This window comes from Agelaius tricolor, unplaced genomic scaffold (genome assembly GCF_023055355.1).
Source record: "Agelaius tricolor isolate 1412-34295 unplaced genomic scaffold, bAgeTri1.0.p SCAF_1, whole genome shotgun sequence".
NCBI lineage: Eukaryota > Metazoa > Chordata > Aves > Passeriformes > Icteridae > Agelaius > Agelaius tricolor.
Window position 1 is genome coordinate 96,193,392 of NW_027269261.1, and position 25,539 is coordinate 96,218,930.

The 25,539-nt window shown below is 43.3% G+C and overlaps 1 protein-coding gene and 1 long non-coding RNA gene across 2 annotated transcripts; both read left to right on the top strand.

Annotated features, from left to right (window-relative positions):
- The first annotated feature begins 756 nt into the window (after window positions 1-756).
- Window positions 757-11,742, top strand: LOC139598383 (uncharacterized). Its single transcript, XR_011681857.1, has 3 exons — window positions 757-3,974; window positions 6,431-6,492; window positions 11,046-11,742. It is a non-coding gene; the product is annotated as an uncharacterized lncRNA (long non-coding RNA).
- Window positions 11,743-12,214: 472 nt separating this feature from the next.
- EEF1A1 (eukaryotic translation elongation factor 1 alpha 1) lies at window positions 12,215-16,690 on the top strand. Its single transcript, XM_071444700.1, has 8 exons — window positions 12,215-12,362; window positions 13,095-13,285; window positions 14,088-14,267; window positions 14,397-14,693; window positions 14,953-15,103; window positions 15,295-15,551; window positions 15,757-15,991; window positions 16,288-16,690. Exons 2-8 carry the CDS (start codon window positions 13,142-13,144, stop codon window positions 16,410-16,412), a joined length of 1,389 nt encoding a protein of 462 aa, XP_071300801.1. The 5' UTR covers window positions 12,215-12,362; window positions 13,095-13,141; the 3' UTR covers window positions 16,413-16,690.
- The last annotated feature ends 8,849 nt before the right edge of the window (window positions 16,691-25,539 follow it).

Here is a 25,539-nt window from a genome sequence, read left to right on the forward strand (position 1 = left end):
AAAAGGCATGTATAAGTACACTGGATTAAACTGTCTTGCTTAATAAGGAGGAAGAAATTGAAAGACAGAAGTTTATGAATTGTATATTGCAAGTGGTGTTACTCATAGCAATTTCCAGTGCAGGTGAGTTGCCTGCACTGGAGTTTTGTTAAGTTTATCACTTCTAGAGCCAAATAATGAATTTATTTTGATTTTTTTTGTCTTTATTTCTGATGACCAAGCCTTCTGTCATTTTATTCCACTGAGCTATGGAGGTGAAAACCTTATAATCACTGCACTTGTGGTTTTACATTTACATCTGCATTTCACCTCACTTTCACTGCAAACAATTACTTCCTGCTAGGCAGGGCTGTGCTCCCTGCTCTTGCTTTTCTTGCTTTCTCTTGTCTGATTGATGAGGGCTCAGGATAGTGACTTTGTTGTGTGCTTTTTTTTTAACTCTGCTGCTTATATTTGCAACAAATGTATCATTACAGTAGAAACTATATATGCCTCAAATTAACCAGAAAAAATGTGATTATACTGATACATGTATTACTTGTAGCACCAGCTGCAGTAATATGAGACCTACTTTATAATTCATCCACTGGGAAATTTGTGTCTATTTTGAAACCTTTGACGTGCCTATTAGAAGGTAACTGAGAACTGTATACCAACGCTCTGAAGTATGGTGATGACAGATCATTTTTTAAAACTTTGTGGATATTTCTGTACTGAGACTTTCCTAACATGTTGTAAGAATGACAGGATTATAAATCATGCTTAATCACCATGGCTTACCTTAATAGCCATTGAAAACCTGTTTCACTGCTGCCTGCATGGCAGCAGGAGCAATTTTTATTCTGTGAAGAGTAGCTGTCTAGAGTCACCTCAAACCATCCTATACTTACACTAATGTAAGACAAGGGTACTATACTGTGTATTGTGCCAGGTATCTCTGATAACCTGCACAGCAAAAACCAGAATTGGGGTTTTTTGCACAGGTTGTGGTTTCTCTTTCACTTTGAATTAGTCTGCACTTTCTGTATTTAAAATGAGTACGCTGGTCATGTTCCCAAATGGGTAATTTGATATGTCCCTATATCATAGGAGAGTGTACTCTCTGGTACATGTGATATAGGTGTTGCCTGTGTTCCAGTCATGGTCTGCATTCCTTTTCTTTAAGCCTCATCAGAGAGAAAGTACGTGAGACACTTCACTGCTGCCATTCTGGGACACACTGAAGATGCATTGGCAACAGTTTGGGAACTGCTGGTTTGGCTGAAATCATAATGTCAAAGCCATGGCACAGATTATTGTCATAGTTTGTTTTCATACTGTTAAGGAAGCCCTAAGGCAGCTGGTGTTATTACCCAAGAAAATCTCTGTTCTAACTCTTTTGCAGTAATTTCTCACCACCCCTACCTCCACCCCCACCTTAGGCTGTGGTTTAGGCAGTCACTGGACTAATATAATTTTGATAATTGTCAGGAAGAGAGAAAATATGGAAGAAGGGAATTTGTAAAATTGAAATGTCAAGTATACTTGGTTGATACATTTTTTTAAAAGCTGCCTAAGAAATATAGATGACAGCATATTGACAACTACTGCTTAAAGGATGTGTACATTAGCTCAGCCAGTGCTGAGGAGTCCATTCAGTGCGGGTATCTCCGTGAGCAGCTGCAGAGGGAGCCGCAGGTTGAGCTCTGGGTGGGGAGAGCCCGAGGCAAGAGCCCGGGAACTGCCGACCCTTTGCACAACAAAGGGCTGGAGACCTGTGGCCAGGCCAGGGGACACTGACGGATAGGGCAGGAGCTGACAACCCCCAGGCTTTCTCCTACTTGGACTGTGAGGGTAGAAAAGTCCAGGGATTGCTTTGTTCAGGGTCCTTCCTCGGAGGCACCAGCTTGAGCTGTTATTTTGATATTTAATTATTGCACCACGATATAATTATTTTAAGGAGCTGGATATCTGAGACTCTGCTATGGGAGACCTGGGGTAATCAGGTGAGGAAGCCTGGTGTGACTGTGTGAGTGTGGGTTGTAGCTGCAAAGGGGTCTTAGTGCCAGCTCAGGTGGGTGGGTGTGACTGCCACGGTGGCTCCTGCAGGGCTGGACAGGGATGTTTCCTTAATATCAAAATGCAGCATAAATACACAATGATGGTTGATAACTTTTTTCTATTTTTTTAACATATTAAAAGAATTGAATAGAAGGTAAATAATACATGAAGCAATGTAATTGTTGCAGATTGCCGTTAACAGATCAGTGGCTGTAACTGGGTGTTGTCTGTTGTTGCTTGTATGCTTTTGAGAGGGTATGAGCCCCTGATTGCAGGCATTGTACATGTTATAGCAAGAAAAGGAGAAAAATCCAAGCAAATCCAAAAATAAAAACCCACACATTTTGTGGTTCAGAACTCAGAATTCAGAGACTACAGAGACAACAAGATTAGGGTCACATTAAGATGACTAAGATGTTCTGATGTTACCTAGTCATGCACACAGTGAGAAATAATTCAGTATTGTTGGAAACCTTTGAAGTTGTAAATTACAATTGTTTTGTGCGTATTACCACTGACTTCTCTGCTGAATAATGAATACTTCAGAATTAGTAGTGGAAAAACCGAAATTGCCATGGAAAAATACTCAAATATTTTTGAAAGAGGTAAGTAAGAGGTATTTTCACAAGGTTTAAGCATGAAGTGCAGGTCTGGGCTTCTGAGAAATGTGTGTAGTATGTTACACAGCCTAGATCTGCCTCGGTGGTTACAATGGCTTAGTCGAGAGAATAAATGAGAGTGCAATTTCACTTTGTAGCTAAGCTGATGTAACTGAGCCTTGACACCTAAATGGTATGTCCTACTTCCTGTGGGTTGAATCAGAGAATCACGTGGCCATAAAATTAATTTGGTCAATTGGATGATTAAATAGGAAACAAAAAAAAAAACAAAAGTTATTCCTGTGAATAACTTCACTGCTCCCACTCTCCTTTCAACTATACAATGTGCTAGATCCAATGCAATAAATCTTTGGATTGATAGAGGAGAAAAATAATTCTTCTGGCAGGTATTCCCAGCTGCATAGATTTAGCTTTGAGATGGAATACCTTTCAAATTCCTGAACTTGGATATATGCTGAAGAGAAGAAATGAAATGCTTAGTTTGGAATAGACTTCTTTTTTTTTTTTCATATCCTCTATGGTGCAGTTTGTTTAACCCACACCAGTCACTATCTGATTCACAGGAATGTCGTTATTCTGAACTGTTTCTGAGCTGTTTCTCAAGAATATCCCAGAAGGAAAGGGGAAAGCAAGTGAGCCAGAGTTTCTGCCTCCCTGGTGCATATGGGTGTGTGAATGTTGCTGGGCTCATGACTCACTGCCAGCTTTGGGAGGTGAATTGGACTGCATTAGCTTGCAGAGCAAGTATAAACTATTTCCCATAAATAGCGATCCCTCACTTTGTCTCTGATGACTCCACAGAGCTAAATTTAGACAAGGAGCTAAGATTTACTTTCTAAAAAGCAGCATTTCTTTACAACTGCCATTTCAGTCACATGTGTCCTACCTCAGATGGTTGGGGGCCCCATTCAGATCGAGGGAGGTGGGGGAGCCACTACTTGTGTGTGCCTCTGTGTGTTTTATTACTGTAGTCCTACCTGTAGATAGTGTGTACACAAAATTAGGTTTTCTATGGTGAATGAGAATATATGTACATAAAATAGCTGGGCAGTGATTTAATATCCTCTGTGCTAAATCAGAAACAGCATACCAGGTTTAAAACAGAGTGTGCTTTTCACTTCAGGTCGCCTTAGGAATTGCACAGAGTGTGCCATGGAGACTGCCCGGTAACTGAGATAGACCTCCTAGCTCTTCCTGCTTTGCACAAAGGGGATCTCTGAGTGCTATTCACAGCTTCAGCAGCACAGGCTGTCTCCTGCTGAGTGGGAGTGTTCCTGTTCCAGGCAGCAGAGGACAGTAACACATGACTCGCTGGTATGAACCAGTTTGCAATCTTCTTCTAGTCCGTACTGTATTTTTAAGTTCCTTACTTTTATTCTGGGCTGTGGGATAGCCACGGGTTTTTACAGTTCGTATTCCCTTTGTCTGCCCTCGCTATCCTCTGGCATGGGAGCCGGACGGACGGGATGTCCTGTCAGCCCCGGCTCCCTGGCCTTGTGAGATTTGGCCTCGGTGCAAAGAGCTGACTCAACACCTGCTCCGGGTTTAAAGGGGCCGAAGTCTACTTTTATACAACGTGCGGTACAAGCGTTTAACCTCTGAAATGCCATTGCTCTGACGACTGCCTTGCAGCGCCACAGGTGTTGTTTCTCGCAGGGACTGTGGGGAGTGACCTGCCCCGTAAGGCTGCTCGGCTGATAGATCCTGCCAGGGTATCGCTGCCCGTGGGAAAGGCATGTGCGCTGGCTTTCAGCATTCTTCTGCGTGTTGTTTGGAAACTGCCGGAGAAACTAAACATGTTTTTCAGCATTTCATTTTGATAAGAAATTAGTACAGAATGACTGCTTTATAACACCCAGGGCCAGGAACGTACTCAGTTCCCAACAGCTCTAATATAACCTGCCATATGCAATGGCAGGATGAGTCTGTGATACAAAATTTCTCCTCCCATCTTTCATTTTTAGCCTCACTCTTTATTGGTTAGAGTTTAGGACCGATTATTCAATTTCCTTCACACCTCTCTTAGTTATATTATGCCAGCTTTTTGGTTTTCAGTAAAATGTACTTCATCTTCTAGTGTGAAAGATGTATTTTTTACAGCAAGATGCGTGATTATTGGTTGAAATATTTGTGAATTTCCATTCAGATTGACTCTCGTATCTAAGGACACTGACCTTTAGCTGATACAAGTACATTGAAGTCAGGGAGAGACTTCCAAGCTATTATACCAAGAATTATGGTATCATACCAAGAATTATGGTATAAGAAATTCATTTTTAATTACACAGATCTTCTAAGTAATATCAACCTATGGAAATTAAGGCTTGAAGAGGCTTTTGGTTATGTGTAGATCAGGAAGTATTATTGATACTTGAACCATTCTTGCTAGGTATTTAGGTGCTTTTGAGGAATTTGGAAATGATGGAGGTTCCACCAGCTGCCCACAGAATCTTTTGCAATGTTTTTACCTCTAGATATGATCTTGGAGGATCATTTCCAAGATGGATGAAGTATCCCAGCAGAGGCTTTAATGAGTACTAAGTAAAGTGAAAGGTTTATTTTACATATCTTACAGCACTTCTGTTTATACACCTCAGTATGTTTGCTTTTTTCACAAGAGTATGGCAGTGTTGACTCATGTTCAATTAGTGATCCACTCTAACCCCAGGTCCTTTTATACAGGACTGCTGGGTAACTGCTGCTTCTCCTGTGTTTTTGCAGTGAACTGTTCCTTACAAAGGACAAATATTAACCTTAATTTGTTTCCTAATTATTTTAGCCCTTTATTCTTTACTTGCCCACATTACTCTGAGTAATGTGCCTGACTTTGGTTCTTGACTTCTGAAGTGGTCAGAAGTCCCTGTCCTTTTTCCCCCAAAGTCTGCAGTTGAAAATTATACTTTTATCTATTTATAACTGTATACTTGTATGGTGGATTAATGTCTGTGCCCACAGAAACTGATTTGACACCAGTCAGTTTTGTAGTCATAACAGCAATCACTTTGAACATGTCCTCTTCAGCTGGTCTCCTGCACATGCATTATTTTGTCCAAAGTTTGCTGAGCTTACTTATGCAAGTTGCCCATAAAAAGCATCAAATCTTCCCTTAAGTTAAGTGATATCCATATTTTCCTATCCATGAGCCTGTTAAACCTGTCACAGTAAACAAGATCAGTTTGATGTAGTCAGCTTGTAACAAGTCTGGGGTTGTTACTTATCAACCTAGTATCTTCTAAAAATAGTTCATTTGTTCCAATATATTTTTCCAGGAACTGAAATTAGACCAACTGTTCCATAACTGCCCAGCTCATGTCTGTGGTTTTTCTCTCTTTTTATTCTTTATTTATTAATTTCCTGATTTTTTTCCTGATTGTTTAGTGTTCTGGAACCTTCACATTCCATAGCTTTCCACAATAATCAGTAGTGGTTCTGAGATAGCTAGCCAAGTACTTTAGACAAATTGTGTTAAGGCTAACTAAAACTATAGATATCATTTTAAGTAAATGACCCCTCCTGTTGCCTCTCCCTCCTCCCAAATCAGGTTCTTGATCCTGTATTGTGTTCGGGGGTTTTTAACTAACATAATTAAATATTGAGCATTTCTTCATATGTTGGCTTCCTGCTTTAACCAAGCTGCTACCACAGCTCACTGGCAATTACAAATAAGTGGTTTCTATTTCTACCTTAATTTGACAATCAACAGCCTTGAACTTTCTTGTGTCTGCACCCAGACTTGTGATCCTTCCTTTACAGAATTTTCTGTCTTGCAGAATCCTGGAAACTAAGCCAAACTGTCTTTCAGTCAACTCAGTATAGATTGAGCAGGTCAACTGTAAGTACTTTTCCAGATCTAGATTTATTCCCAAAGTTCTTGTCTGAAACCTGTCCAAAGTTCAATAGTCTCAAATAAGTTCACTGAATAAATGTCAGGCATATGCTATACTCCCTAAATCTGAGCAAGGCTTCTGAGTGCCTTGACTTGCACCATGTCTGGTTACTGGGGTTACCACAGAGTAAGAATGATGTACATGTGATTGCAGTGGAAAGTCAGCCTATGGCCAGAGTGATGCCAAGAGTCAAAACCAGAGCAGTGTCAGGATGGGAGAGTGAACAGTGAGCAGCTGGATATATCTGTGCCATCCTTACCAGCCCAGCCCAGCCTCAGGTACAGCCTTCTTCCTCCTTCAACCCATTCATTCTCTGGCTCCCATCTGGAGCATAATTTTGTGGTATGCACCAAAGTCGCCTTTATTATGTTCTCTCCCTTACAGCTCTAAGCTGCACCTCAGGGTTTTTTTGTTCAAATAAACCTCTTCTAGGGGAGGTTATATGAACAAATAGAATGTCTCCTTCCTTGACAACCTATCTTTACTTGGCTCAGGAGGAGAGATAGAAAGGGGAGAATACACAGGATCTGCAAGATGACAATGGGAATTCACAGGGTTTTTTTGTAAAGCACACAATCCAGCTCCAAACCTACTATAGTGAGAGGGGCAGCAAAATTAACCTGATGAGTGGACACTAAGCAAAATTATTCAAGCATAGCTGGGTTGCTGTGAGGGCTCAGAGGAGAATTCTAAGATGCATGGGTGAGGATTTGAGGTCCCACTTAAAGGTTTTGTCACAGACTTATCAGCACAAGAGGATGAATATGTTGCTTTTGGCAAAATGACTTTTTAGCAGAAGAGACCAGAGCTTTAAAATGGAATTTTGGAGGTTCATGATAAATTCAGAACAAAAGTCACACCATCCTCACCCAGTGGATTTTGGTTCGGTAACTGACATTTTCTTCACACAGAATGCACTATTTACATACATATATATATATATATATATATATATATATATACGTATGTATGCATGTAAAATGCTCCCATTTAGGGCATTCTTTGAATTGAACTCCTAGAAGGGCTTACCATTCATTTAGGGTGTCCAAAAGGTGGTGAGAGATAGTAAAAGATAGCCTGTTTGCTGCTGTTGGAAAATACTAATGCAAAACCACAGAACACTTTAACAAATTATGTTGTTCCTCCATAATGGTGCTTACTTCATCAGCCCTTCACCTTTATTCTGCATTAGTGTCTAGTAATTCTGGGTTTTGCCTGGAGCCAGGTCATCAGCTGGTGTAAATTAGCCTAGCATTAATAAGGTATATGAAGTTTTGTCAGATATCTGCAAGTGAAGGGTCACTTTTTGTTTAAGCTACTGCCTGCATGTATCTGCCCATTTGTTGTTCAGTTCCAGAATACTCTTACCAAAGCATTCACCTGTGCAGTTGTTTTTTTCCTGCTTAGGACACTTCTCCTCTACATCAAATACTTTCATTTTCTAGCTCACAAGTGCAGACCTCCACAGAACAGCACATGGGATTTAAATACAACTGTTAGTTCTGGTCATATCCCCCCAGTATGATCTGACCACTGTGCCTGATCCTAAACCTTCAGTATCTCAGTTCAGCCAGTACTAAACCTTCAATATAAATGAGCCTTCTCATGCTGAGGATAAATGTGGTTTGAAAAGACTGTCCAAAGGATGTTTTTATTATTTTTTTTAAAGCAGGCTATCCTCTAAGCCAGTACTCCATCACCTATTATAAATGCTGTAAGTACAACGACAGTGCTTCCCAGAGGGAACTTCTTTCAAGGGCAACAATGACTTTTAAAGAGGCTCTTGTTAAGCTATTCAGAAAACTCTGGAATTGTTACTGCTTGTTTATCCCAGTGATACTCTCAACAGTTTTGAAGTCCACTGTCTTATATCTCCTACTGTAAGACCTTCTTTTGTGAACCTGTAAGCAAGGTCAGCTACCAGATCAGACAAGAAGACTTTATTTAGTCCAAGTCTTAAACTTCCAAGAATGGAGGAGTTTTATTTGTACTGTCTACTAAGATACTAACTTAAAGTGTATTTACTGTTGTCTCTTTCTTTTACCAAGCAATTTTACTTAGCAAGTAACTTTCAAAAGTAGTGTTTTTCAATTAGTTTAGATCACCTCACCCTGCTCAGTTAAACCTTTTTTTTAGGCAGCTTTTCTATCTATTCTCTTCATATATGAATAACACCATTATTCTATTGTTCTTTTATTTCATAAGCAGATGATTGTAAAAACTGGTAGTAAGTATTAAGATCATGTATGAAAAAGGGTTTTGTAACAGATGTAGGTGCTTTTTATTGCTATTAAGAACCAATGCATTAAAGAACACTTACAGATGGAAGTAAGACTGTAGGCTCATGCTATAGTTTATGTTGAACTTTGAACAAATGTATGTACCATGATAATTGTAATATAGTGATTAAAAAGCCTTTCACAGTAAGTATGAGGCTAACTGCATGACCAGAATCCAGTTTTGCTGATCACCAATTACTATTGGTAACTTTGGACTGCTTTTCCACTTTCTGAAAGTGCCCTCAAGAAATCTTATTGCCTCTTTAATATATAGTGAGCTTGATATACTCCATTTATCAGATCTGTGTTTCAAGTCTTGTACTTATAAAGTCTGTTTGCTCACACTCCTGAATGACCTTGGTCATTGCAGTTAAAATGGTTCTATAAGCACTACTTGCCTGCATCTTTGCACAGGAGTCTGACCAAAAAAAATACCCATCTGTATATGGTAGAGAGTTAAAATTCTTTACGGGTGCTCACTTTTATTTAAATGTCATTTGGTCTGAGATTCAAAACCCTTTTAAAATGGTGGTTTCTGTATAGGTTCCTACAATACAAATGTTTTAGAGCATTCTGTGTGCTCTCACACTGGAGACATATGTGGACATAGAATATTTCACTTTAGCATATGCTCACCAGTGATCAAAGGAGAATGAGTAATTTTTGCCCAAAAGTCCTCCTATTTCTGAAGTCAGTCTGGATTGAATAAGCCCTATTTCAATACCTAAATGTCTTTGACTTCTCAAAATCTATCTCTGTTCCTTCCTAAACATTACATATTAAAGTGATTCATTTTACCAAATCAATAAAATCTAAAATTTTAACAGGCTGGTTGCAAACAGGATTTAGTCCAGTGTAGGCCTGTTTGTGTTAGCTGAAAGGACTCTTCAGCAGGCATTTTCACTGTATTATCTGAGGCTACTCATATATCAGAAGCTCCCCAGCTCTATAAATATTTTTGAGATTGATAGTAGGAATGTTCTTCTAATAGAGTGGGCAAGAAAATATACCCTAATTTTTGAGATAATAAAAACATGTATTGGTCAAACTAAGGAGGAAATAATCGAATTATTTTGAAAACTCATTTAAAGAAGTGGAGGAGGAAAACAACTGCTGTAGACTTAAACTAGGACCATGTTTAAAAACTTGTACCACAAATTCAGCTTTCATAGCTTTCAGCTATGTCAATACTTCATTAAAAAAGAAATACCTGAAAGAAATTATTTCCTTAAGAAATACCTGATTCTAAGAGCCTTTATTTATGAAATAGTCTTCTAAGAAATGTATCTTAAAAAAATTAGAAATATGCAGTTTAGTATGGACTATATAAGAAATTAGTAACATATTTCCTTCCTCCTCTTCCTGTTCAGGTACAAATAATTGACTGCAATTGGGAAGTGTTAAAACTACCTTTTTATGAAAATGGATTCTTTGACAGATCAGTCCATTAAAAATACCCCCCCTCCCCCACTGAAATACCCATTTTAGTAGGTAACTTCAAACCATCTTGAAGAATAAAGCTTGTTAACTGTGTTTACAGGCGTTGCTTTATAGAGGACCCTAAAGAAGCTTTCTTCCTAGCTTTCTTGCTAAATATTACACTTTGGTCTTCACCCCATGCCACTTCACAATAATGCATTTCCATTTCCAGAAAGCAGACCACCTTGCTTTTCCTGCCCTTCTCCTATGTCTTCATTGTTGGGACACTTCATATGCAGTGTGTCTATTGTATACTAGTGTCTTCACTAGTAACTGGCCCTGAAGGTTAATTTTGAGGAAAGCTGAACCATCTCTAATCACAAATCTCTGCTAAAAATCATAGGAAGGAGTGAGAGAGAATTTGATTTTTCTCCTTTCTTAAAAAAAAGGGTTTGTTTAATATTTAAACCCTTTTTAGGTTTTTACTCTGCATCTGGTTATTTTTGTAAAAGGTGTATTCTAAACTCAGCATGTTCTCGAATGTTTTTTGTTGTTGTTGTTTTTCTTTTTTTTACAAAATGCATCTTTTTAATCTTTCATGTGGGAAAAAATACCATATCTCATGGAAACACTTCCATATCAAACCATGAAATACTAAGTTTACTGCTCTCTAATGAATTTGATGCTGGGTTTATCCCAGGAAAACCTGAAGTCAAATGGAAGTGTACATTTGTAGATGCATGAGGTAGTTTTTTCATTATGGGTTTGCTGATGTTCTTTTTTGTTTGTTTTTGAACAAGAGGCTGTTTCCATGCTATACAACTGCAACCTGAAGAGCATACCAAGAAATGGATTATAGCTGTCTATGGAAAAGTTACTATTTCTGACAGGCATATAATGTAGCTGAGTAAGAACATGGACTACATAGCTTTGCAGGTAATTTAAAAATAACAGAGATCGTTCAGCTTCTCAGCTTAATTTCTCTTGAATGGGTATAGGAGATGTTGAATATTTAATGGAATTTTTTATATCAGTTACAGGCGACTAAACCAGAAAAAATCCACTAGAATCATGAGGACCTTTATTTCTGATGTTGTGAGCTGTTTTGTGACTCCTCATTGCCATGATTCTAAAAATAATTTGCCAGGGCTGCGGGTTTTGCCAGGGCTGCGGGTTTTCCCATGTGCAAACACAGTATGGGGGCACTTTTCGCAGTCAGGGTTTCTTGCAGAGACCCCATGTCCTGAATGCTTCCGTGACTGCTGATACATTTGCACTTCAGACGCATCTTTGCTGGAGGTGCGTCCACGTTAATTTGTATTTTTGTGCCAAGTTTTCTAAGACGAGTCAACTTTTGTCCTCTAATGCTACAACAAAAACAGAAAAAGGTTGTTCTTTTTTTAAAAGCCAAATGATGGCTTCTTATTCCGGTATAAGCTTCCAGAAATTCCTGCTCTTCCCCTCCTCCACATTTGATTCTGCGAGACTTGCAACGTACTGGGCTAGGGGCAGTTCCGTATTCCGTGATGTTCAGCCGACATTTGTAACTCGCCGGTCGGAGTAACTCACTGAACGTTTCTAATCTCGCTGATTGCGTTCCTTTGTGTCCCTAGTGCGAAATACAATTAACTCGCCGGGGGCTGTTCCCCGGGGACTTCCGTCAGCTGCCGCCTCCGTCGGGCCCGGCCATGACGCCAGGCCTGACGCTCCCGGTGCCCGGGCCCGAGCGGCTGGGCCCTGCAGGGGGCCGGGACTGGTCGCTGCCGCCCCGCTTCCTCCCGGACAAGGCGGCGCCTCCCGCCCGCCCGCTCTCCATCCCAGCGCGGGAGGAGCAGCGCTCCCTTCCCGGCGGAGCCCCTCGGCACATCGCAGGGCTGGGATGGGCGATGGGCCACGGACCCCGCTCCCCGCGGCCGGACCGGGCCGGGTCCCGCTCGGGCCGGGGGGGTCCCGCACAGCCCCGACGGGGGCGGGGGCGCTCCGTGCCCGGGCGGGGCCGCGGGGCCGCCGGGAGCGGTGACGTGTCCCCGAGGCCCCGCCCCCTGCTAGGGTATATAAGGGGCGCCGCTCACGCTGTCGGTCTTTTTCGCTCCGGGTTTGCCGCCGTAGCCGAGCAGGTGAGGCGCGTCCGCAGGGCTGGGCTGGGCCGGGCCGGGCCGGGGCGCACTCGCCCCAGAGGCCCAGCCAGCACCCAGCTGGGGTGTGGTGAGGGTCGAGGGGAGAGGGAGGGAGGGAGCGACCGACCAGGGCTGCCGGCGGGAACTGGGGCGGACGGATGGGCAGGGAAGCGCGGGGCGGCGGGATGGCGGCGCATCGTCCTCCTCGGTTACCATGTGCACACCCCCGATGTCGGGGCTGAGGAGATGTCGGGGAGAGCGGCGTATTCGCACGGGCATGGGGCAGAAGGCGCTCGGCAGCCTCCCCTTACGCCCCGCGGGCAGCGGTGCGGGGGCCGTCGGATGCCGTCGGGGGGAAGGCGGCCGGGGCATGAGTGAAAAGATGGCCGCTCGCCTTGCCTGCCCGCCGCCAGCGCCACAAAATGGAGGACGCGGCGGCCCGGGCGGGGTGAGTCACACAAAGGAGCGGGGCGGCCCCGCCCTCCGCGCTGCCCGCCGGGCCCGCTCGCCGCCGCCCCGCGCCCCGGCCACCGCCGCCGGGGTAACTCGAGCCCGGGGAGGGGGCGACGCGAGGGGCGCTCCGAGGGGCCCCCGGCCCGCCCGCCTCCCTCCTCCCCTCCCCCGGCGGGGCGGGGCCGCCATCCCGGCCGGGCCGCCCCACATGTGGCGCCGCCATCGCTGCCCCTAGGCCCGGCCCGAGGCGTAACCAGCTTTTTTCTGGGGAACTTACAGGTGTCGATTCTCTTTTGCCGAAAGAAAGAACTCAACTAACATCCAAAATGGGAAAGGAGAAGACCCATATCAACATCGTTGTCATCGGCCACGTCGATTCTGGCAAGTCCACCACCACCGGCCACCTCATCTACAAATGTGGGGGCATCGACAAGAGAACCATCGAGAAGTTCGAGAAGGAAGCAGCTGAGGTGCGTGGGCCCGTAGCAGCCAGCAAAATTCCGGGCTGCGGGAATGAATAGACCCTTAATTGCAAAGCGAAGCTGCAGAGCGTTCAGTGGCCACGGGGAGGCGGTTTGGTTGCCTCTGCCCAGGAGCTGAACAAGTGGCTCAGTGTTGCGTGGCCACAGGGCGGCAGCTGCGTTGCAGTTGCCCCTGAGGTAGAACAAGTGTTCAATCTGCCATTTGTTAGTTGCAGAAACTCAGATTGTGAAATGTAAAATAAGTGAAGTGAAGGTAATCTAAAGTTGCGTATGAATAGTAACATCTGGAATCAAGTTAAATGGCATAGAAAGAAGTTGGTCTATTGAGGGCTACTTTAAAAAACAGGGAGTTTTACTGATACTGTTTTTTTCTGTGTAATAACAGCACATAAGAACATTATAAAACAAAATTTGGCAAATGTTGAGCAGAGTGGCAGTTAAAGTGTTGATTATTGCAAGGATTGAAGTACTAAGAGGACTTCAAATTGTAGAGGATACTTAAAAGTAGGGCTCAGCCTCAAGAGCTCTATCATTAAGATGCATTAGTGAAATTAACAAGCTGTCAGGGAGTCTGAACTGTCAACAGGTTCAATAAGGTTCAACAGTTGGCATCTCTCACCAGTAGCGCCAAGCGTATCTTGTTGCTTGTTTTATGAGCAGCAACGTTTTTCAATGTTGAGCCAGTTACTATTTTTATGTTGTTACTATTGATCTTTCTGAATTAGTTGCAGATATAGAACTCTTTTTTTCTTTTAATGGTAATAAAACACTGTTCTTTTTGTAACCGTAGATGGGCAAAGGTTCCTTCAAGTATGCCTGGGTCTTGGACAAGCTGAAGGCTGAACGTGAGCGTGGTATCACCATCGATATTTCCCTGTGGAAATTTGAAACAAGCAAATACTACGTCACCATCATTGATGCTCCTGGACACAGAGACTTCATTAAAAACATGATCACTGGAACTTCTCAGGTATGTAAAGAAAGTAGGATTTGGGGTGTTTGGGGAAGGTTGTTCCTTGGTTGCTATGGGGGGGTTCCTGTAGTACTTTGACATACACACAAGCATTATAGTGAGGGTTTGTTTTTTTTCTTTTCAAAGGCTGATTGTGCTGTCCTGATTGTTGCTGCTGGTGTTGGTGAGTTTGAGGCTGGTATTTCCAAGAACGGGCAGACCCGTGAGCATGCCCTTCTGGCCTACACCCTGGGTGTGAAACAGCTGATTGTTGGTGTCAACAAGATGGATTCCACTGAGCCACCCTACAGCCAGAAGAGATACGAAGAGATTGTCAAGGAAGTCAGCACTTACATCAAGAAGATTGGCTACAACCCAGACACTGTGGCTTTCGTGCCAATTTCTGGTTGGAATGGTGACAACATGCTGGAGCCTAGCTCTAACGTAGGTTTGGCATTTATTTTTGTTAAGGCATGAAACTAGGAAGACTGTTAAGACCAATTATGCAATGATAAAATGCACGTGTTTTGTAATAGTTACGTTTGGTAAGTGCTAAGGTCCAAGATAAAAGTCTTAGCACTTGAAAAAATTTTTACTCTGTAACAGTAAATTGAGATAATGCTAAGAGATACCACTCGTGCTTTTTCAGCCTTGCACCATTAAATTTGGCAGTGAGATTACCCTGAGCTTGTTTTCATTACAGATGCCCTGGTTCAAGGGATGGAAGATCACCCGTAAGGATGGCAGTGCCAGCGGAACCACCCTCCTTGAAGCCCTGGACTGCATCCTGCCACCAACTCGTCCAACTGACAAACCCCTGCGTCTGCCTCTTCAGGATGTCTACAAAATCGGCGGTATGTGTTCTCTGGAATGCTGCTCGTGTGCCAGCAACAGCTGATCTACGGGCCAGAAATGCGGGTGTTTGCCCAAGAGCTGCTTTTCCACGTCAGAAATCTAAATTCTTGTCTCAAGTGGGTTTTTTCCCCCATAAGGGCATACATTCACTCAGCTGAATAATGAATAATACTGTTGTTGTTTCTTGCAGGCATTGGTACTGTACCAGTTGGCCGTGTGGAAACAGGTGTTCTGAAGCCAGGCATGGTGGTTACATTTGCCCCAGTCAATGTAACAACTGAAGTGAAATCTGTTGAGATGCACCATGAAGCCCTGAGTGAAGCTCTGCCTGGTGACAACGTTGGCTTCAATGTTAAGAACGTGTCTGTGAAGGATGTTCGCCGTGGTAATGTTGCTGGTGACAGCAAGAATGACCCTCCCATGGAAGCTGCTGGCTTCACTGCACAGGTATGTTATGCAGCTCTTCAGGGATGTTGGGAATGTAGCTCTGTATTCCAAAATAGGAGTCTTGTTAGGCTAAGCTATAAAGCATCATAGAGTTGTATTTTGAGTTCTATTTGATTGAAGCAAATCTCATTAATTCTTTGGCTTTGTAAGGACATGTCAGTGTTCAAATTACTCCCCTTCTAACTTGGCTTTCTTTGTTTCTTAGGTCATTATCCTGAACCACCCTGGCCAAATCAGTGCTGGCTATGCCCCTGTGCTGGATTGCCATACTGCTCACATTGCCTGCAAATTTGCTGAGCTTAAGGAGAAGATCGATCGTCGTTCTGGCAAGAAGCTGGAGGATGGCCCCAAATTCCTGAAATCTGGAGATGCTGCCATCGTTGATATGATCCCTGGCAAACCCATGTGTGTTGAGAGCTTCTCTGATTATCCTCCTCTCGGTAAGGCATCTCACATTAATATTGGTCTCTGGAAAAGACACTCCTTGATTTCTAGTATCAGGATGCAGTGTGTTCTGTGAAACACTGATGAAAGCTGGGACTTGTAACTGTGAAGTGGAACCAGGGTCTTAATGGTATGGGGAGAGAAACTCCAGAGAAGGGTCATGCCTGTGTCCTGTCTGGTTCCAGAGCAGTGCTGGCCCATTTATACCAGCGTGTGTGTTGCCTCTGTGCAGCAGATTGGGCTGGGAGTCAGCAGCATAGACAGAAGTCATGAAACATGTTTTTGCTTTCAGGTCGTTTTGCCGTGCGTGACATGAGGCAGACGGTCGCTGTTGGTGTCATCAAGGCAGTTGACAAGAAGGCTGGAGGAGCTGGCAAGGTCACAAAGTCTGCCCAGAAGGCCCAGAAGGCTAAATGAAAATTCTGTACACCAGCTGCCACCTCAGTCTTAACCAGTGGTGGAAGAACGGTCTCAGAACTGTTTGTCTCAATTGGCCATTTAAGTTTAATAGCGAAAGACTGGTTAATGATTACAATGCATCGTAAAAGCTTCAGAAGGAAAGGAATGTTTGTGGACCATTTGTTTCGTGGCAGTTTAAGTTATTAGTCTTTAAAATCGATAAATTTTTTAAAATGGAAACTTGACCAAAAATCTGTCACAGAATTTGAGACCATTAAAACAGAAGTTCAATGCTACGTCTCTGTGTTCTTTGGGTTAATGTTAAGTTTATGGCAAAACCGATATCTAGTCATGGTGGGATAAGAAAGGATTGTTGCTAACTAAATACGTTCAGAAGTTGCAAAGCAAATACTCAAAATTACTTGTTTCTGAAGAGTAGAACAGAATTAATCTACAGGTTTACTTTTAAACTGATCTAAGCCTTAAATAACTTTCCTGGTGCTTTCTTCAAAAACTGTTTTTAGATTGGATTGCACGAATACCAGGTAACAATTAGTGTTTTCGTGCATTCTGTGAAGCATTGAGTAAACCAAGAAAAGTCTACATGGAAAAGAAAAAAGTGAACACATTTAACCTTAAAAAAACATTACAAAGAAAGAATCCTACATTGGGTTTCCAACATTTTGTACAATGATTTTTCTAGTCAAAAGCAGAACCAGATTTTTTTTTCCTGAGAAACGTGTTGTGTAGCTCTTAAAAAATTAAACACTTTAACATAGATGTTTTCTAATATATAGTAAGATGTTTACCAGCCAAATATGAAACTTCTGTCTAGAATTACACTTCGATGCAATCTGAGTGACTTGCCATTGTAGCCTACACCAAATGGCACAGTGGGACAAGGTGCCTGCTATCCTTTTAACAACAGGGTGAAAATTTGGATCAAAACGTTAAACGGGACTTTGGTATCTAGTCCAAACTCTTATCAGTAGACAAATAACCCCACATTACATGTTCTGGGTTATAAGAATACCAGCTGTAATTATTAAGAATTCTGTCATAGAAGCCTTGCTTCAAATTGGTAAATGGGGGCAAGCAGTTAATGGATAATCAGAGCTGACTTGCATAATGGTGCAGCTGTTTTACTAACCTTTCACATGATTTCCCCACAGCATCCCCAGGATAGGTCAAAAAGAATTGGTATCTCTGAGGGACTTGTTTCATGACACCAGTATGTTTGTTCTGCCTGTAATGGCTGTATTATCTCTGTTCTGTTTTCCTTTCCTTCTCCAGCTGTGTGCTTGCTCTGCAGGAACTCATATCTGTACTGCTTGGATAGGTCTGAACTGCTGTACTTGTTTTCATGCTCTTAGTCTGGATCTTTTCTCCTTTTCTGCTCACCTTCTGTGTCTTAACTACAGTGGAACCTTGGAGCATTACCCACTGATTTTGAAGGTACAGTGGAAGCAAGGGCTAGAGAGCTTCATTGCAGGCTATGTAATTCAGTAAAGAAATTTCTGCTGCCTAAATTTGCTTCTGAAGGTTTGTTAGTGTCCCCAAGGCAACAGGAAGTACATAACTTCAAAATGGAGGCAGACCTTCTGTTGCCATAATAAAGCTTGAAGTGTCATGCCAAATCTTAGCATGCTTTTCAGTTAAACCGCTAAATATTTTCCAAGAGCCTTGGTCAGACTGGTTCAGCAGAGTTCTGATTTGGATGAAAAGCAAAGCAGCTTTGGCACAGGCTCCCTTCAGCTCGGCTCGGCGTTCCTCAGATTTTCTTCACGTTCCTTTGTTAGGCGCAGGATGTTTGGTTTGGCCGGCCAGGGGCTGGACATGCAACACCCAGTCTGGAGTGCCTCTGTGCACGTTGCACAGGGCTGTCTGCAGCTGCGTGTACCTGCTCCGTGCTAGTTTGGAAATGGGCTTGTAGTGAGCAACTCATTCAAATCCTTAGGGAAAATTAGGTGTGACCCAGCAGTGCAGTGCTCTGCTGCTATTGCAAGAGGCCCCTAGGTCAGCTGTGCATAGATCAGATCAGCTGCCAGAGCTGCTGGGAGGCTGGGTCGTGTTAAAATGGCCCGGCTTAAGAGCAGGACAAGAGTCAGCTGCACAGGTTGTGGCAGAGGGACTGGTTAGGAAGAGACCCCTAAATAACACTTGCATCTAACAACTTCATGTGAGCAGCAAAACACTTGGGAATGCTCTGCCTGCAATACTAGCAATTGCTTTCATGTACTTAAAACCTACATTTTACTCATTTAGTTTTCTTTCTTTTTTACTTTAACTTTTATAAACTAGATTTGCTTTCTATGCACTAATGTTAATGCCATCTCAGTTCTTTTCTTAATCTGACTACCTGGGGCAATTGTTAGACTTTTGTAAACAAAATTTGGGAATAAAACTACTTCAATCAAACTTTTAATAAATGTTCTTAGTTGAGAACTGTATTTGTCTTCTGACTGCTTATTTCTTTAAGCAACTTCTACAGCTGTCCTTAACTCTTTCCTCACTGTCCTGCAATGCTGGTGGTGTTCATAACAGAGGTGTGACAGAATGCTGCTGTGGTGACGGAGCCAGCTCTGAAGGCAGAAAATGGGCTGGAGTCTTGCATTTGTGAATGTTTCCTTTCTAGTTGTTGATGAATGTTTTGGTAGTCCAGAGGACTTCAAATACACAAAAATATTCCAGAAGTGTGGGGCAAGGGTAATGGGGGACAGAGAGGACAAAGGCTGGTTGGTCGTGGTAGGAAAATGGAGCAGTGGAGTCACAGCTGATATCACTAAATAACTTCTTGCTCAGTGTTGGTTGCCTAGGTGGATAGTTGAGGCTAGAATAAAATGGACTCTGCTCAGACTACTGCCCAGAGGCATTTTAATTATATCTCAGATCAGTTTGTACAAGGCTAATAACTGGAATAACTTACTTTACTGAAATTGCAAATGAAAGACTCATTCACATTCTGAATTTAGCTCAGTATATTTTGAAAGGTATTGACAAATTTTGGAAAATATTTTCTATAAATGCGTATTTTAAATTTTAGATTCGGTCAAGATAAACCATGTAAAGACAAACTTTACAGGGATATTCCATTCCTCACTGGTGCTAAATTATTATCTGTTTAAGAACCATGTAAGTTCAGTCTGATGAATACAACCCACCTGGTTTTAATTTCTATTAGTTCTTCGTTTATGTAGTGCCCAGAGGGAGGCTGGGGGCTGGAGGATGCTGATAAGCTGCCTCACCAACAGCACCTTGGGGGACCCTGAGCACCTCTGAGTCCTGCTCAAAGCATTTGTTTCACCCAGGGCTCCTTTTCTACAAAAACTCTCTCACACATTTCACTGCAAGTTCTAAATTCCTGACAGTATTAACACCTTTGAATTTATTAGTTTCAATAACTCAAATTTTTCATGTCATCTGATTGCACCAAACAGTACTTCCTGGCTGGGAATTTAGTTTTCTGAAAGTACAAATCTTAAATAATACCCAAACCATAAGCTAAACAGAGGAATAAACTGTGACCATGGAAGATAATGCTGGGCGAAATTACCTTTCTCTTGCAATGCTGCTCCTGCTTACCAAGGAGAGGCCAGAAACCATCTCAGGAGAAAGAAAAGGGCACCTGGGGTACAAAAGATCTGAAGAAAAATCTTGATATCAAAACTGTATTGGCTTCCAAGGTACAGAAGCTGTGGATTTTTAGCCCTTTCTGGGTCCTCTTTAGTCCCTTCAGATTATTTCTGCATTATAAATGAATTACATTGTTGCCTGCTTTTTTAAAAATCAGGTTACTTTCCCTGGCTACCTATCAGTAATTCTTTAATCCTTTAATGTTTCAAATATTTACACAACATAATTCAAATCTGCCAGCTTCTCTGTACTGGTAAGGTCACAGCTGAACCCATATTTTCCTTGGAAGATGCTGAGTGAGGTATTGAGGGAAGGTGGAAATCAGAGTGGGATATTCTGATAAAGGATCTCAGCCTCAGGGTGAGGGGATGGTGGGGCAGTGGTGGGGTGCACACCAAGGAGCTAAAATTTGTGCAGGTTTTGCTTATTTCTTCCTTTAAAAAAGCTAAACAAGTAGGAAGGTACCTAAGCTTTCATTGGTAAATCATCCCCATGGGCCAAGCATGTGATTTTAAGGATGCAGTAGCAATAGGTGGGCCCTGTGTAGGTTTGCTGAGGTACTTGCTAAGTCTGTCTTTGGCTCTTCTTAGCAAAGCAATCTAGAGCCCTGGGCATCCTCCTGCAAGGGCATCTGCTACCTCAGGCCCAGCACAAACACTAGTCCTTGGGTTGCTAATTTTTTTGCATTACATAGTCACTGGAAATGAGCAGAGCCAGCTCACCCCCTTACTCAGGCCCTGCCACCAGCAGTCACAGTCACATTTTACCTTTCAGCCCAGTAAAGTCTGGATTATTTAATACAAAGGGAAGAGCCACAGCGTTTCGCCAGCCCAGGTGCCTGTTCTGCACAGATCAGCACAGCTGCCAAAGCTGTTCACTCCAAACCTGCACAGAGATGGAAAGGCAACACAAATGTCCCCTCCTGGAGGGGGTTGATTGCAGGTAAGGCTGAAATTAAAAGGAAGCTTCAGGTTCCTCTTATCTGCAGCCACCTGGGCACATCTTAAGCAAAATGCCCATTTTTTTATTCCATATATGTATATATATACACACACATGCACACCTATATATTATATATAACATATGCATACATCTACATAATTTAATAAGGTATCTAATTTTTCTTTATAATTGCCATCACCAGACTCCTTAAAATCTGCAATTCCTATTTTGAAGCTGGATTCTAAGCTAATTCCTTAGTAAAAAAAGTGAAATGCCTGAAATGCCCCCAAATGAATTAATATTTAGTTATTGATAGTAAGTTATTATTTATACATATTATGATTTTTATATTATTTGTTATGTATAGTTCTTATAATGAAATATTTCATTAATATTTAAAAAATATTTGGTTTATAAGCTAGGCTGTGGTTCTGCTGACAGGACATGAGTATTTTGGATAAAGAGACGTAGGATTGTTGGTGTTGACTTGTTTAACGAGTCCTTTAATAGCCTTTTCCAGAGGAAAAAAAGGAAGGAATAGATGAATTTAAATGTAATTATAAGTTTTTGTGACTGATATTACTAGTAACAGTAACTAATGTCACATAGCCTGCTGCTAAAGCACCTTTATTACAATACCCTAATTCTTTGGAGAAGGAGGGGGTGCATATATGTGGCCTGGGAGTGGGAGAAGAAAAACCACCCTGAACAGGGGCTCTGCTCTACTGCAGTCACTTCCTTGTGAGGGAAATTCCTGCAACTCATTCCTGGGCAGCATTCCCCAGGCTGCTACACACGTGGCACAGCCAAGGAGAGCTGAGGTCACTGCCTGTGACGCGACCACTCTGCTCCCGAGCAGCCGCTTCCAGCTCCTGCCAGACACCCACCACTGTCCACCAGCCAGCTCTGGGGCACTGTCACCAAGCCACCACTGTCCAGCAGCCAGCTCTGGGGCACTGTCACCAAGCCACCACTGTCCAGCAGCCAGCTCTGGGGCACTGTCACCAAGCCACCACTGTCCACCAGCCAGCTCTGGGGCACTGTCACCAAGCCAGCCCTGTCACCTGCCCACCTGGCCAAAGTCTCCCGAGATGCAGCGGGACAAGGACAAAACCTCTCTCAAGTGCCAGCTCAGCACTATCAGGCTCAGCAGCCGTTCCACTTGTGACTCCAAAAGTCCTGTACATGTGTGACACAGGCCACCACCTGGTCATGCACGGCAATTTTCAAGTTAAACCACAGTAGACCGGGAGGGAAGAAACTGGTCACGAGGCTGTTGTCACCTCCCCTCTCTTCTTGCTGCCCTGTAAGGCAGAGTGAGCTCATTTCCCACCTGGCTCCGTGCCTGCTCTTCAGTTAACCACATCCAGCACTAAGACACTTGGAACAAGAGCAGCTTGTGCTTATCAGTCTCCAGCTGTGCCTGAAAATGTCCCTCCTGGGGCTTGTGCTGGGAGCTGCAGCTGATGCCAGACAGGAGCACCTTGACCCTTCACTCACTCCACCTGTGTCCCTACTGCAGCCCGGGCTCTTGCTGAGCCGTGCTCCTTTGCAGCCCTCCCCAGTGGCTCTGCCAACCACTCCACAACCAACCCTCTGCAGGGACACAGATAGGGAAGCTGAGGCTGTGGATGTGCCTGCTCAGAGCTGAGCACCCCAAGGAGACATCAGAGGCCATCAAAACATCCAGTCTTATGTCTGCAAAGAGGTGAAGAGGGTGCAGCCTCCAGCTTTCAGGATAGAAGGTTTGCCAATACTGCATTCCTTAGCACAGAGGTCAAGGCCCAGGCACCAGGCATGGCCACCACACAATGGTGAGTATGAAGTCAGAGATCCTCTGGTGGGCATCCACATCACTCTCCTCCCTCAGAGCTACACTTGAAGGGTACAACTTGCACAGCAATTTAGAAAGAAGACAAAAGCATAATTTGTTTCCCCCAAGCATCACTGACAGTAAAATAACAGGTCAAGAATCAAACCTTTTTCTCTGCCCTTTATGTAATAGCAATTGCCCAGCAAGTCTCCCATCTCCACAACTAATTTTAATCAAAGGAGGGGAAAGACACCTTTTATTTCTCAGTAGTGCCATGAAATCAAGGCAAAGGATGGAAAGAACACCCTGGAAGGACTCTGAGCAGCATTAGCCATGGTTTGATGGGAAGAACTGAGAGCACCTCCTCAGTGGAACAGCATCTCCAAGGGGACAGTAGATTCCTCCCTGCATCCACTAAATGACATCCTGAGATACCTGTCACTGCATGAGGAACACAACCTGGCAGGTATGATCATCAATGTTGGTAACCCCTGAGCATCTAAAACCACTGCATGCTAAGACTGTTAGTTAAAGGTTGCAGTTTTTAGTGTCTCATAGCATAAAATGTCTTTCCATTTTTCTCTTGCTTTCATGTTCCAGGCAGAAATAAAGACAAGATGAAGAAACTGCTCAGTTCAAGTACCATATGAAATGAAAACTAGAGTAGGGAAGGAAAATAAGTTGTCTTAAAAATCTGGGGTAAGAGAGTGGTAGTGCTGATCACCAGGCCTGGGCTCTGCAGGAGGGAAAGAGAGACATACACACTGAAGCAGGGAGCACAAGGACAGCTGGTACATGCAACAAGTTAGGTCAGCCTCACCACACATCCTCCCTCCCTGCTAGCCTGGTGACAGCAAGGATTACAGGACAACAAAGTGCCATTCATTACTGCTCAGGCAAGGAAAAGCAAGCATGTTAAGAGCAGACTCCTCCAGTTCTGCCCTTCCCATCCTGTTGGTCTTAGCGAGGCCACAGGACCTGGGAAGGTCTAAGCTCACTTTGTGACACCTAAAAACCAAACCTTGGGCCTTGTAACAAATCCCCACAGGTTAGAAACCAGATGGCACAAGGTGTCCCTCCTATCTGTCCATGCTACTTGAGCAGATTATTTAGCCTTTCTGTGCTTGGTTTTCTTACCAAAATGAATATAATTACCTTCAGCAATTTCTTTTCATGTTAAAAGTCTTCTCACACAAGAACTGTTGAACAAGCACAAAATACTGTGGCAAACTCTGTACACATGAAACCAATACCTGAGGGACAGCCAGTCCTCAAACTTGTGCACAAGCCAGGTTTTCCATTTCAGCAAATATGGACATCATCAACCTACATACATGAACAGAGGACACTCTGTCTTAACAAGGGAACTCACCAGTGGCCAAAAACCCATTTCACATGAAACAGAAAGAGCAGTTGTTACAGAGGATCTGCTGGGAAGCAATGCACTTATGACTTCAATTCCCTCTGAACTTAAATCCTCCCCCCTCCTTAGGTCACAGCTGTGCATTATGAAATTGTTAAAGGAAGAAAACTCCCCTCCTTCTGCTCTTCCTTTAAGACTGGTGCAGCCCAGCCCAGTGGAATCACCCTTTCATTTATGCTGCATGTGTGAGACCAGAAGCACAGAAAAATTTAGCAAAGTGTTTCCTTTTGTAGCAAGGCACAAGGTACCTGCCTTTAAAGACACACATTATTGAAAGCTAAAGAGTCCTGTCAAATGACTGCTGACAAGAACCAGGAAATAGTTTTGAAAATGCATCATCAGATTAAAAGTGAAGATTTAGGGTTTCTTTGGATTCACATAGCAGGAATTCCATGAGCACCATCCCAGGAGCCTGAGTTACACTGCAGAAACCATAGCTGCCTTTCTTATGCTGAACTTAAGGTTTGCAAGGTTGAAGCAAATCTTAGAGCCAACAATGATGGAAGGAAAACAGGCCACAGATATAAAGGAGCAGATAGATGTTCACCTTTCTGAGCCATTCTGACATGAACTGACCTACAGATCACGTGTCTAAAGCTCTTCCACACAAGCCAGTGGACAGTGACAGGGAAGTGCTTTTAGGCAGGCTGGATAATGCCCCAAACAAACTGCAAACTCTGCTCATCCTCCTGCTGCATGACAGTCTCTGTCAACAAAAGGGATTTACTCTGACTCCTTTCTCTGGAGAGGAAAGCAACCCTCACCCAGAGCAAATATGCCAGAGAAATTTCCAGAATCGTATTTTCAAAATGACAGGTACATATATTTGGGTCATGGTTGGACTCAGTGACCTTAAGGGTCTTTTCCAACCTATAAGGTTCTCTGATTTTACTGTATAAAATATGTCCTGAAGCCAGAGGACATTCAGAAATGAGACCAGCACCAGAAACTGCTGCCTGAGTCAAGCAAGGATTTGGTAGATGCACAGCAACAGCTTGGATTCCATGTGTCTTGCTGGTGAGTAACCAACTGCCCAGTTGATCCAATTGACTCTATCTCACTCAAATCCAAGTTCTGTTCCTGTCAGTTGCAGGACCAGTGCTGATGAGAATCCCACTCCCCCAGCCCCCAGCATATCAGACAGAGCCTCACAGTGCCCAGGATGAGGTCCATGGGGCAGGTTCCCACATGTCCCCCACCCTCCTCAGCACCCAGCCCGGTCCAGCTGCCTCCCCCAGCTCTGCAGTGAATCTCAGCCCACCTTACATGTGGGAACTGTGATCCATGAACTGGTGAGGCCCTGTGAAAGCTAAGTGATAATCGAGTTCTTCAGC

Bases quoted from the DNA above. Each gene is read 5' to 3' on its own strand.
- EEF1A1 (XM_071444700.1), top strand. From the start codon at position 13,142: ATGGGAAAGGAGAAGACCCATATCAACATCGTTGTCATCGGCCACGTC. The intron at 13,286-14,087 runs GTGCGTGGGCCC...TTGTAACCGTAG, and splicing joins TCGAGAAGGAAGCAGCTGAG to ATGGGCAAAGGTTCCTTCAA. The intron at 15,104-15,294 runs GTATGTGTTCTC...TGTTTCTTGCAG, and splicing joins GGATGTCTACAAAATCGGCG to GCATTGGTACTGTACCAGTT.